This window comes from Neltuma alba, unplaced genomic scaffold (genome assembly GCF_004799145.2).
Source record: "Neltuma alba isolate B1F8T4 unplaced genomic scaffold, ASM479914v2 tig00012600_pilon, whole genome shotgun sequence".
Lineage (NCBI taxonomy): Eukaryota > Viridiplantae > Streptophyta > Magnoliopsida > Fabales > Fabaceae > Neltuma > Neltuma alba.
Window position 1 is genome coordinate 30,690 of NW_021637049.1, and position 12,817 is coordinate 43,506.

The following is a 12,817-nucleotide window of genomic DNA, read 5'->3' on the forward strand; positions in this document are numbered from 1 at the left end:
TCACCAACAATCCAAACACTGCTCCAGAGGAAATCATTTGCGCAGAATCTTCGTAGTACCTGATCGGAGTTTAATTCATTACCAGTTCTTTTCTTCATCTTATGCACAACTTAAATGATCCTTCGTGCATGCATATAGAAAAAGGAAGGCTCTGGCTAAGTAGTATCTGTAATCCTAACGTATGTCCCTCCATTCTGTCCTACTTTGTTCAGGGAAATGCTGCTAAAAGGAACCAACAAGCGATGTTTTTCCTGTAAAAGTAACAAAGTAGAATAAAAACATGGAGTTATGTGGATTAATAGAGGAGACCCCTGTTTTTGTTTCTGTGGAACCGTCTATCGAATGCACGACGTGCCAAAGGGGCCTCCTTCGTTTCGACTTGTAATCAAATGTGATTGTGAAAGCCCAAGCTCGTTTAGCACAATTTCCTTGTGAATGTAACAGGCAAAAACCCAGTAGTGTTTGTCTCTGATCTCATTGTCGTTCTTTCTTCCTGCATTCAACCTCGTTATGAACTGCTGTTTCCCCGCATGCTGCATCACTATTCACTACCTCATTATGAAATGAATGCAGAGCTTTCCCGGCCCTCCGTATGTTGTTCACCTATGGACTTCCACACATTTGTCGTTTTCGGCTTTTTTTAAATGGAGCAATGCAAAAAGTATCGAAGAGGGTTAGATCTAGCGGAATAAGCCAGTCTTCCGTGTGATGAACTAGAGTTTGAATCTCCACTAGAAGAAGTACTTATATTTAGTACTCAGATAATATTTCGACTATGATTGTCTTTAATAAAAAAAATCTGTGTCTAACAAAAAAAAATGGAATAGGGTGAATTGGGCCGAAATTTTTTTTTTGGTACAAAAGAAACCAGAACAAAAAAAGACTAAACAAAAGATTTCTTGTTCACCAGATTCCTGAGATCCATCGGGCATTCATCAAAGTAAGAAGATGCGGATATCCTTTTTTTTCGGCTGGAGCGTCAGCAACTCCATTAGCATGTCTTGTAATGAAACGTAGTCTGATTTCAACTGGGCCGAATTAATTTGCCGTGGAACCACTAGTTGGGCGCATGTTTAACAGGCCAACTGGTCCAGAACTAAATTGAGCTGCCTCTCCAGATTTGACTAATATATGATTGAGTTTCGAGTGATTAGGGGCTGTTTTATTCTGTTTTGTGTTTCTGTATTTTAAAAATAGTTTTGCATAATTATTTTTCGGAATAAGTTTTAAAAATTAAAAAAAATATGAAACGTTATTGTTCTAAAACACGAACAAATTAAAAAGGATATGGTTAGAGTCAAACTTCGTTTTAAATATCAAGGTAAAAAAAAATTCATTTTAAATATATACAAATCTGCCATTAACGAAAAGACTTGTCCCTCACTTCTTTTCCTGTTTTGTTAGAATAAAAAAAAAACATATGACTTTCTAAAATTTTTTAAGAACATCTATTTTCTTGTTCCTCATAATAGTTCATCAAAGACATATTATCCAGGATATCTTTTCATCCTCGGGTTCCTAAAACACGAAATTAAACAAGGCTATGTTTCGCTTCTACTGTTTAACTCTTCTTCTTTTATAACAAAACAAGGCTAGTAAACATTTCAAAATGCAATATCTCTAACGTGCCAAAAGATAAACTGGAAGGCCTTCATGGCTCTACTTGATATTTGAATGATTTATATTATCGATTTGAATCTCTTGACCAAAACTTGCATTTTAGATGCGGCCTTCTCTTCAAATGGGACAACAGATGTTTTATCTTGAGAAATATCAAAACAAAATAAACGTAAAATATGAGGAAGAATGTGATAAGATCAGAGGAAAAAATTAGAAATATTCACACACGCACGCGCAATATCAAACAATAGCTGATACAGACGTATGATATTTATGAGTAGGGGGACGACTTTTTCTTTTCATGGTTCATCTATACTTGACAACTAATTACCTGTCAAATATATCCATTCAATCCAAATGGCCTGTTGAACAACAGTTGCTTCCAAAGCTATTCCAATTTTATGGTAATTAACAAGAGGGTCCTCATTTTTGGACCTGTACGAGAAAAGCCTTAAAGTGGGGAGGGAGACCATGTTCTGTTTATAAATAATTAGCATCGCTTTGTTCGGGACTTCTTGCTAGAGCAGTTGTGCTAAAGTGAAGAATTGAGATGAAGGAGGCTTGTGCGTTATGTCAATTCCACAACGCCAAGCAAGCCTAGCTTCAACATGTTTGATCACAGTTTTAGGCCTACCTAGAGCTCATCACCCAAGAAATTCCCATATTATTAACAAGTCAACACAAAGTAATGCAGAATCAGAAGAAGCGTTTCCTGGCTTCTTTTTTTTTTTTTTTTGGCAACTATCACCCGTGTGTTGGTGAGGCAGAACCAAGAACATCGTAACTGATGGAGGCAAACGCGTGGGTGTTGGCCCGGCTACGCTGTGGATAATGGAGATGGAGATGGACCCTACGGCTACGAACATCGAAGCAGATATAATGGAGGGAAGGATGTCTCAGTCTTAGTCTTGAATACTTTGGCATGAGTATGGTGGTTGTGGCCAAATCAATCATTATGAGCCACGTTGCGGTTTAAAATGAGCCTTGCATACTCACATCACATGTTTAAGAATCTGTTTAAAACCTACTGCTTTCTATTTGGTAAGATATCGCGGTCTTTGATTTGATGCCCCAGAAACAGATAAGAATCAATTAATTATGAATTTCCATGAATAATGGGTGATGGTTGTTATGATCTTCGCTCGCTACAAAAGGTGGGACTGACAAGCAAAAGCATTGCAATAAAAATGTAACTTAGCTATATTTCGGCATTTCTTGTACCGCCCTTCCCAATATTCGTCATTATGGACCATGGGACGAGGCTAAAACCAAGGAAATTCCAATTTTCCTGAAAATGGAATTGCATAGGATGGTGGTTGAAATCTTTTTTTTTTTTTTTGGTTTGGGTCTGGCCATTTGAAATCTTCATTCACAATTCTCTTATTTGGATCCAACGACTTGACCCCGCTTGCGGCCAAGACCCGATGACCATGACCCCGTCTTTTGAAATTTGGGATATATAAAATGGGACGACTTAGAGCTATTCGTGAATTCATATTACTATTAATAATTAACAAAAGAAGGTGACTTGAGAAGAATCAACGTCCCTGTCTTACTTGCCTTACCCCTAACAGCCTCCATAAATATTAATTAACTGGTTTTCCCACAGCAACACGAAATTGCCATCGCATTACGTATATGAGCAACTTCACAAACACGACGACCCGGGAACTCAAACCCCCCCCCCCACTTTTTATTTATATAGTTACCGATGCGAATTGGGTATTCTCGGTGAGGTTCTTGCCTGCTCCATCGTCTCTCTTTCAATGAAGAACAGACATGACCACCAAACCCAAGCCTGAGTGTTGTATGTGTGGCGATTGCGGCTTCTATGAGGAGCTTTTTCAGTGCAAAGTCTGCCAATTCAGATCTCAGCACAGGTATGTCTCATCGATTATACGTGTTTTCCACGAATTCGACGCTCTTTTGCTCACTTTTATTATCAATTTTGCAGATACTGCAGTAACCTTTACCCGAAAGTAGACGCCAATGGAACTTGCAATTGGTGTTTGGCCCAGAAGGATGATGTTAAAGAAAAGTCACTCAATTCTTCGAATTCCTCTTCATCCTTTAGAAATAATGGGAGCGCGGGTGATGACGGCAAGAACAGGAGGATCAAGAACAGCAACGTAAATTCACACAAGATTGGTGGTAAGAAGGGTGAGGTCCATGCGAAGAATAAAGGCATCCAGAAACGGAGGTCGCCGGAGGCGAGATCACCGTCGTCGTCTCCATCGGTGGTGGTATCGACGCGGAAGAGGATCGTGACAAACGGCGGTTTAGAGGAAAGGCTGAGGAGAACCAAGTCTGAGGATATACCCAACACAAGCAGGATCGTCACGAGGCAGGTCTTCAGGAACAAGGTGAGAAGGTACAAGCTTTTGGATGAAGTTTCTAGTTGAATAAACCAGTTTTTAAAATTAGAGAGTTTTCAGCAAGAGACGATGGAGTCTTAAAAACAAGGTCAATGCTTTTTTGTTTCTTCTGGGTTTTTCCTTGAAACTCCTAGTCCAGGCACAATGTATAGATTACAAAACACACAGGCGAAGGGAAACGGGACGATCGATCAATGTAATGTTTCTGTTTTGACTCGTCAATTTTTACCAGACCATGAATGACCTGTCCATTCCACTTTCGGTGTGGCTGTAATTCGCAAGAGAAACTATATAGGATTTAATCTGCCAACTGGATCCTTAACAAATGCAGTTTTAACGGGTTATGAATCTGGATCAAACTCAAATGATGGAGGTGAGTTTGTTTGCGAGTGGCAGTGATATGTCATACAGGATAAGTATCATCCTGTGAGCAGCGAGGCGGATAGGAGTTAAGCGCGATACCTCCATCCAATGAGAGGCCATAATTGATGGCTAAGACATGAGTTTCTACGATGACTATGATACGCAAAGCGTCTTTATTTGCGTGCCAAATGAGTCCAAACTCCGAAGGGGATGGGAGAGCGATTCGAGATCTGAGTAGAAATTTCTAGGCAATTTCTTCTTCTGCACTTGCTTTCGGGTGGGGCTTCCAGATATTGACGGAGAGAGTCAATCGCAGGGAGGGTCAACTGCTAGAGATAGACGTTAAAGTTTTGAGCCACACGTATGAGATGCCTCTTTTCGGGATCGGGGGAGACACCATATTGGCTTTGATTTCTTGCCTCTACGAATTAAGATTGAGCCTTGCATTCTCGGATTCCTAGTGGTCATTTTGGAGCTAACTGAGAAAAGAAAAAAAAAAAACAGAGAGAATGATTCTTTACAATAAGATGACTCGGTAAAGTGTTTAATGGGAACTTAGGCTAAACGAGAACCACACGAACACGTCATGATTTGCTCGGAGCACCTCCTTGTTTTAGGGATTTTTGCTTTTTGGAAATTGGGTCAATAAGATTTTGGACCAATTAGACCGTTATGCCAAGTTGGAACATAGTAAGAAATAGAAGAGGGCACGTTAATTAATTAAGAAGGCAGGCGCATACTTTTGGTGATTAAAAAAGGATTAAGAAAGGGGAATGAAGAGGGTCCCCATAATTGGGGGAACATGGGACCGGTGAGACAGTATTGGGTATTCTTCTCTGGCAAATTAAAGTCATCCCAGCGCTGCTGCAGCATCCTTCTTTCCACATAATTAACAAGTCATTCTCTTGAGGACATAATCATGATAAGGTTTATTAATATTTTCATTTGTGCTCAACAACATTCATGTTCTTGGAAGGTGGCTGCTAAATGACAACATTGCAGCCCCTTCGATGATATTCAGGTTGGCAGATCCAGTAGTGATCAATTTAGTTTTTTCTCTTTCCAACGGAAAGCTAATTTTTTAAAACCCAAAAAGAAACTAAAAGTGTTTTCTTTTTTGGGTGCGAGGAAACTAAAAGTTTATGATTGCAAAAAGTTACAGTGAAACTGAAACTAGCTCAAAAGTACAGAAGAAGCGCTCCCTCGTTTAAAAATCCTTTGGATCTAACTGTGAATTTCAAATGGAGCAGAATAAACCAGATTCCTGCTCCTAATCTAATTAAATATATAGACAAATATAATGCGCGGTAAGAGTGACAACCAACCTAATCCTGCACCACAGGTTCATACCAAAAAGTTTGAAATTTTATATGTATATGAGCGCGCGCGCGCACATACATATAGCTTGACTTGTTAAATTGTGTTTTATTTGTAGTGAAATAAGTCTGGCTAGATTTTTTTCCAGCACAGTTACTCAGAATCTATATATTAGATTGCGTTTAGATTTGTCAAGATTATTGCAGTTCTAAGCAGGGTCATTCAATAAAAACCAAAGCAATAACCAATAATTATACATGGTATTGAGATGATTATACAAATTAACGTATTATATATATATCTACTTGCAATGACATGATTGATCAAAGCTCATCCATGGCTGGAGTTATTTTAGGTCCTTATTTTTATTGCCTATGCATTCATGATAACCCTGGATGCTTAGAGGCGCATTTTTAGAACGCCTGCATTGATGTTTCGTTAGTAGCTTGTATTGCCCAGAAAATTTAATAAAACGTAGAGTGTAATTTTTGCAGTGTTGCACTCCACTTACATTTGGCAAAACACTTAGGGTTTGTTTGGATTACCGTTTGGAATGCCAAAAACACACGGAAAAGCGTGAAACTGAGGTTTGTGGCTTATTGCAGCTCAGAAGATTGTTTGGATTGAGTTTCGTTTCTAATTGACTTATGAAAAAAAGTAACTTTTCTAACTGACTTATCCAACACAATCTGAATCAACTTTTCTAACTGACTTATGGAAAAATTGTACAAAGCTTATGATCTAAGTAGTTATGTTATTCTATTTACTTTAATTAGAGACCAAATAAATTTTAATTTATATTCATGTTTGTTCATTATGTATATTTAATTAATTATCTACAATATATTTTCAAATTTTTCTCCATAACAAATATTTTTTATTTTATAATTTTACAAATAAACTATTTATATTTTATCATAATAATTTTACGTGTTTCTTTAAATTATTACCACATTAAAAAATATAAAATTTCAAACACTACTCCATATCCTTTTCAGTCATTTTACAACTAAACTAACTTTGCTATTAATCATCCAAACAACTTTTGACTTTTTCAACTGATTTTTTAAAAGCATCTATCCAAACATAAATTGCATTACACTAACTGACTTTTATTCTGACTTCAGTTACAAAAGTCAGTTGGATTAGAAGTCAGTTTTGCCCAACACCAATTCAAACATATCCTTAGGCTATGTTTAGATTGCAATTGGAGAAGCCAAAAATGCCTGGGGAAGCGTGAAACTGAGGTTAGTGACTTATTGTGGTTTAGAAGATTGTTTGGATGGGGCTTCTTTTCTAACTGACTTATGGAAAAAAGTAACTTTTCTAACTGACTTATCCAACGCAATATGGATCAACTTTTCTAATTGATTTATGGGAAAATTGTGTAAAGCTTATGATCTAATTAGTTATCTGATTTCATTTACTTTAATTAGAGACCAAATGAATTTTAATTTATATTCATGTTTGTCCATCATGTATATTTAATTAATTATTTACAATGTGTTTTCAAATTTTTCTCCGTAACAAATATTTTTATTTTATAATCTCACAAATAAAATATATTTTCATAATAATTTTACATATTTTTTTCAAATTATTATCACATTAAAAACATACATTTCAAACACTACTATTCAATAAAGTTTCATGCCCTTTTCAGTCATTTTCAACTAAATTAACTTTTCTATTAATCATCCAAACAACTTTCAACTTTTTCAACTGACTTTTTATAAGCACTTATCCAAACACAAATCGCATTATACTGACTGACTTTTACTCTATCTTCAGTTATAAAAGTCAGTTGGACTAGAAGTCAGTTTTGCCCAACGTCAATCCAAACATACTCTTTAACCGTCAACGTCACTTAGGAAATTTAAAAAGAAGAGAGAGAGAGAGAGTTAATATTATTACCAGCCATCGCAGGGATTCTTCTGAAGTGATTTTATATCAAGAGATAAGAAGATACATACAAAAAGAAGGGCTGTACGTGTGATATGCAGATCCCACATTTGGACTTGCTATTGTGTGTTTATCTTCATTCTCAATTATTAAGATCCGTGTTAAAACACCATTCGAGTTGTGCGTGGTTGGATAAAGTTAAAGATTCCTAATTTTAGTGCAGGTTTATGGACAGATGACCTAAAGGCTAAAGCAGGGGCGGCCTGCGCCTGCGCCATTTTAAATACGGGCCTGGGTCAGATGTGAGTTACAAGCCCAAAATGATTTTAGCGAGATTACGTGACTCGTGAATCGTCATGACGGAAGAAGCCTCCCCTCAACGGTCCCCCGACAGAATGCTGCAAAAAAGAAGGTTTTGAGATGATGATTTATCAGTTACCCCTTTTGTTTCGGAAAAAACTTCTCTGAAGAATTTCTTCGTTTTGTTTGGTAATGTTTGACAATGTGGGAGGTTGTTGAGGCATAAGTCAACGGTTGCGACGAGTTTGTAAATTCAAATTACTATTCCGTTTATTCATCATCTGGAGTAATATTTTCAACATGCTAACTGTTCTGAGTAAATGCCATTGCGAGCTAATTAATGGGAAGCTATACACGACACGGTCATAAAAGCAGCCCCAACCCGATGAGGTTTCATAATGTAATCTAACGCTATGTTTGGTTCGACGGAGGGAAGGGGAGGGGAGGGAGGGATTTTAATGATCTCCTGTTTGGATTGATTAGAGGGGAGGGGAGCGAGTAATTTTAATAATACCTTATTTTGTTCTAATAAAAAATTGACTATTTTAGCCTCATAAAATTTAAATGAATTTTCTCACTTTTTATTTTGTTAAGATATAACTATATATATAATACAATTCACTAATTTTGATTTACAAGATATAGTCACACACTTATAGAATATCAAGACAAAAAGTCACAAGTGATAGATTTCAATCAGAGAAAAGACCTTGAAGGTGAAAGAAAATACCAACGGCCTCTTAGAATTAGAAGAAGAGAAAAAAAGTTTACAAATGCTCACTAATTTTGGAGATAATTATCTTAATAACCTCTTATTAGATGCTCAAAAGAACTCTCTTATGTAGAAATGTTTATGATTGATTAGAGGTTAACAAATCGAAAGAGCATATAAGGAATTAAAATATCATCTCTCACCTCCCCTCCAAAAAACCCCACTTTTAGAGGGGAGGCTAGAAGGGAATGGAAGGGGAGAAGAACCCCTCCCCTCTTTAAAAAACATCTTAACCAAACAAGGCTCCCCTCCCCCTCCTAAAAAATTATACCAGCCAAACAAGGGGAAGGGAGCAACTTCCCTCCCCTCCCCTCCGAAAATCCCGTACCAAACATAGCGTAAGCAGTTTGGTGTGTTTAATCATGGTGTGTTTAATCAATCTGATTGATCCCCTGAAGTTGAACTAACCCCTTCACACCGCTTTTACCTACTTCCGCCGGGAAAAAAAAAAATTATGATTACCATTATGTCATGAATTCCAAATCATGAAAGCGCCAACTTTGGAGGCGATTCCACGTGGCTGATCTCACACACACACACACATGGTGATGAGGCCTGGAGGAAAAGCCAAGAGTGACATACTTGCGCAGTCGAAAAATGACCCATTGGATGCTGTAGTAAGCATGCTTTGATCAGAAGGAGGCTAATGTGAAAATGGATCTTTCCCGAGCTGTACGTAATAGGGGGCGGTGAAGCTGGTGAAATGGCGTGTGTTTTCATTTTCTATTACCCTCCTAAGGAATGAATAAATGCATAAATAACAAACACGTGAGGTAAAAAACAATAGGGTTCCCCCTCGATTAGTTGATTAACTGGACGATTATATATAGACTATGGTGGTCGGCAACGCGGGTATGTACGAGCGAGCTCAAGAGCCAGATTTGGCGTTGTAGATCAGACGCGGTGATTGATACTCCAATATTTATATATACAGGGCCCCACAAGGAGATATGATAGAATTAAAATAATGTTGGAGTTTACACATGGCAGGTTGGTTGAATGGAATTATGGGTTCACCAAACCTCTGGTCAACAAATTTGATCTTACTCTGCCCTTCAGTTCACACAATCAAATTCGCCACATGCATAACACATGTTGCTGCATGCCTCTGATCAATATAATCTCATTTTTTCCAACCCAAGGCTAGCCGAAGTGCCAATCGGAACTGTTCTAGGTGACCATAAATCAACATATCGTGTAGAAAATCAAATAATACGGTTTATTTTTGTCTCAAAACGAGCTAATTATATCGATTGCTGGCACACAACGTGTTTGTGGGGCGTGTCAGAAACACAAGTAGTCTCAGAATGTAACCTCATCCCTGACAGAATCAAAGTGGCTTTTGAGATTCCTTATATTGCAGTTTTCCTGTGTCGAGATGCGAGCTAAATAGTAAATCATAAAGGACTCGCGCCCTTTTTTATTCGATTGAACCTATCTTCGATGCCCAATTCATTTTCTGTCCAAAACATCTTATATCCATCATGAAGGACAAGGGGGGAAAAAAAGGAACACCATGACGGGCTGAGCTAGGTTGCCATAATTATCGGAGTTTGTCGTATTGAGTTGTAATATATATAGTGATGTAAGCCTTTACCCATGCAGGAGAAGAAGATAATTCGATTGATTAAGATACGTCCCTACATACTGCTAATCATTTGCAATAACAGAGTGAGGCTGCCTCTCGACTGGGACTCCCTTTTTGCATCATTTTCTTTCCATCTGAAAATCACGACTTGGGCAGATCAGGGGTGGTGGGTATCCGGTAATTGCTATATTTGTTTACTGACTTTATTTTTAAAGCCGGTCATTTCAAGCAAGTGTCCCGACCATATTGCCACGTAAAAGAGAATAAAGGAAATAGGGATTTGACTAATTTCATTACATGATGACACAAGCTTGTTGGGACTGACATCAAATGAATGGTATTACAAGAAAGAAGGAAAGCAACAACCATAATTCCTTCCTGTAAATATCCATTCCTTGCTAAGCCAACAAGGGATTGCAAGGATAGAAACAGTCCAAACTGCTGGACCCACTCTGGCCACTTCTACTTCAGGTGAAGATTTAGGCATCGGGTGCTCAGCTGCAGAACATCTTAAAAAAGAAAAGATTGATGGTATGCATTATGTGGACGGAATTTCTCTTTTTTTTTTTTTAAAAAAAAAAAGCATTGATTGCATTACGCCAAGGCTGAAAATCTCATCATCATAGGCGACTTTAAAGTTTAAACACAACAGCTCCCTCCTTTTCTCCACAGTTATGGCTATTGCGGCTCTCTGTTTCCCACCACTACCTCCTCCCTCCTCCCCACACTCATCTATAATTTCCTTTCAATCTTATTTTCCCTCTCATTCATTTCTCGTCGTACGCCACCTTACTTTCTCAATCCCAATTAAAAATCATGGGTTATCTTTCTTGCAATGCAAAGTCTGCAATCGCCACCTGCCAATGCGATCCACTCTGCTGGAACGTAAACGCAGTCCCAAAAGCAAGAAATTATAAGAAGAATAGGAAGCTGCCGGAGATCAGAAAGTTTGAGTATTTGGATCTGGTGGCAGCCACCAATGGGTTCTCAGCAGACAGCGTCCTGGGCAAAGGCAGCCACAGCAGCGTCTACAGAGCAACCCTCGACGACGGCGAGCTCATCGTCGCCGTCAAAACATCAAAGTTCAAAAAACCATCCGCCACAAGCCTTCTTAATCACAGCCCCAAGTGTACTGGCTGTACCAAGTGTACCAGCCCCACAGATAACGAGATCGATATTCTCTCCAGAGTCCAAAGCTCTCGCCGCATCGTCAACCTCATCGGCTTCTGCGCGGACTCCAATGCCAACAAATTGATTGTCGTCGAGTACATGCCCAACGGTTCGCTCCATGATGTCTTGCACTCGGCGCCTAATCCGCCCGGCTGGGCCCGACGTGTCCGGTACGCATTGCAGGTGGCAGAAGCGGTTCAAACTCTTCACTCCTCCAACCCGCCAGTGATTCACCGGGACATCAAATCTTCAAACTTTTTAATTGACAACGACTGGAACGCGAGACTGGGCGATTTCGGCCTTGCTCTCAGGGGGAGTGAAGCTGATTTTCGCGGGAAGTGCACGCTGCCGGCGGGGACTTTAGGATATCTCGACCCATGCTATCTCGCGCCGGGGGATCTAAGCGAGAAGAGCGATGTGTTCAGCTTTGGGATATTGTTACTGGAGATCATCAGCGGTAGGAACGCAATAGACATGAAGTACAGCCCGCCATCAGGGAGAATTTGAGGCAATCCGTGACCCGCGCGTAGGGACGCCGTCAGACCCAAGGGTGATAGAACAACTGGCGGTTTTGGCGGTGAGGTGCGTGAGGTCGAAGGCGGAGGAGCGGCCACCGATGGCAGAAGTAGTAGAGCGTATAAAACAGGTGAGGAAGAGGATTCATGAGTGGCCAATATGGAGGAGCGTGAAGAGGCGGGTGGGGCGTAAGGGGAAAGCAGAATGGTTGAGTAGGTGGGAAGTGAATGAAAGGAGGGAAGAAGTCGGGAGGGTGATAAAGATGGGAAGCAAAAGGAATGGGAAGGTGTCGAGTGTGGGTGTTGCAGATCATCATGAGACGAGCGAAGATGGGAATGATCAAGTGGTGAGGTCTAAATCGGTTGGTTGTGAGGGTAAGATGAAAATGAATGGGCAACTCGGTTTGCCTGTAACGAGGAAGTGGGAAATGAGGCTGAAAAAGTCGAGGTCCGTGGGAGTTTTGCACGATCGACGGCTTTTACCTCAATTGGGCAGAGCTCTATAACGATATTAACAATCAACAATCAGTTCTGTTTTTCTATGACTCTATATTAACTCTCACACTACACAGGCGATTCATTGTTTATCTTCTATTTAGTTTGTTCCATCTCTGGATTCTCCAGTGTCGAAAACTCATGGCAGCGCCGGGGAGTTTATGCATATTTTCATTTGTTGCTCTTCTGTCTGCCTTTTCATCTTTTTTTGAATGATTTTTATCTCATCAACTTTTTATCCGAGATTTAACGTTTTCGTTTCTTATTGACAATATTCGTAATGTACCTTGTCTTCCTCCATCATTTACGCGGTCTACAACTTGTTGCTACGGACGAGAGGCATAGGCACAGCGGCAACTTTAACAACGTTGTTGTTAAACTGACCTTACTTTTGGCTAAA

General features: G+C 39.4%; 1 protein-coding gene and 1 pseudogene across 1 annotated transcript; both read left to right on the forward strand.

Moving 5' to 3' along the window:
* Positions 1–3,282: 3,282 nt before the first annotated feature.
* LOC114729040 (uncharacterized) lies at positions 3,283–4,251 on the forward strand. Its single transcript, XM_028915983.1, has 2 exons — positions 3,283–3,500; positions 3,575–4,251. Exons 1-2 carry the CDS (start codon positions 3,400–3,402, stop codon positions 4,020–4,022), a joined length of 549 nt encoding a protein of 182 aa, XP_028771816.1. The 5' UTR covers positions 3,283–3,399; the 3' UTR covers positions 4,023–4,251.
* Positions 4,252–10,277: 6,026 nt separating this feature from the next.
* On the forward strand, positions 10,278–12,428 carry LOC114729068 (serine/threonine-protein kinase-like protein At1g28390; annotated as a pseudogene).
* Positions 12,429–12,817: the final 389 nt, after the last annotated feature.

Excerpts from the sequence above, each read along its gene's own strand:
- LOC114729040 (XM_028915983.1), top strand. The coding sequence starts at position 3,400 with ATGACCACCAAACCCAAGCCTGAGTGTTGTATGTGTGGCGATTGCGGC. Across the intron at positions 3,501-3,574 it reads CAATTCAGATCTCAGCACAG|ATACTGCAGTAACCTTTACC; the intron begins GTATGTCTCATC and ends TCAATTTTGCAG.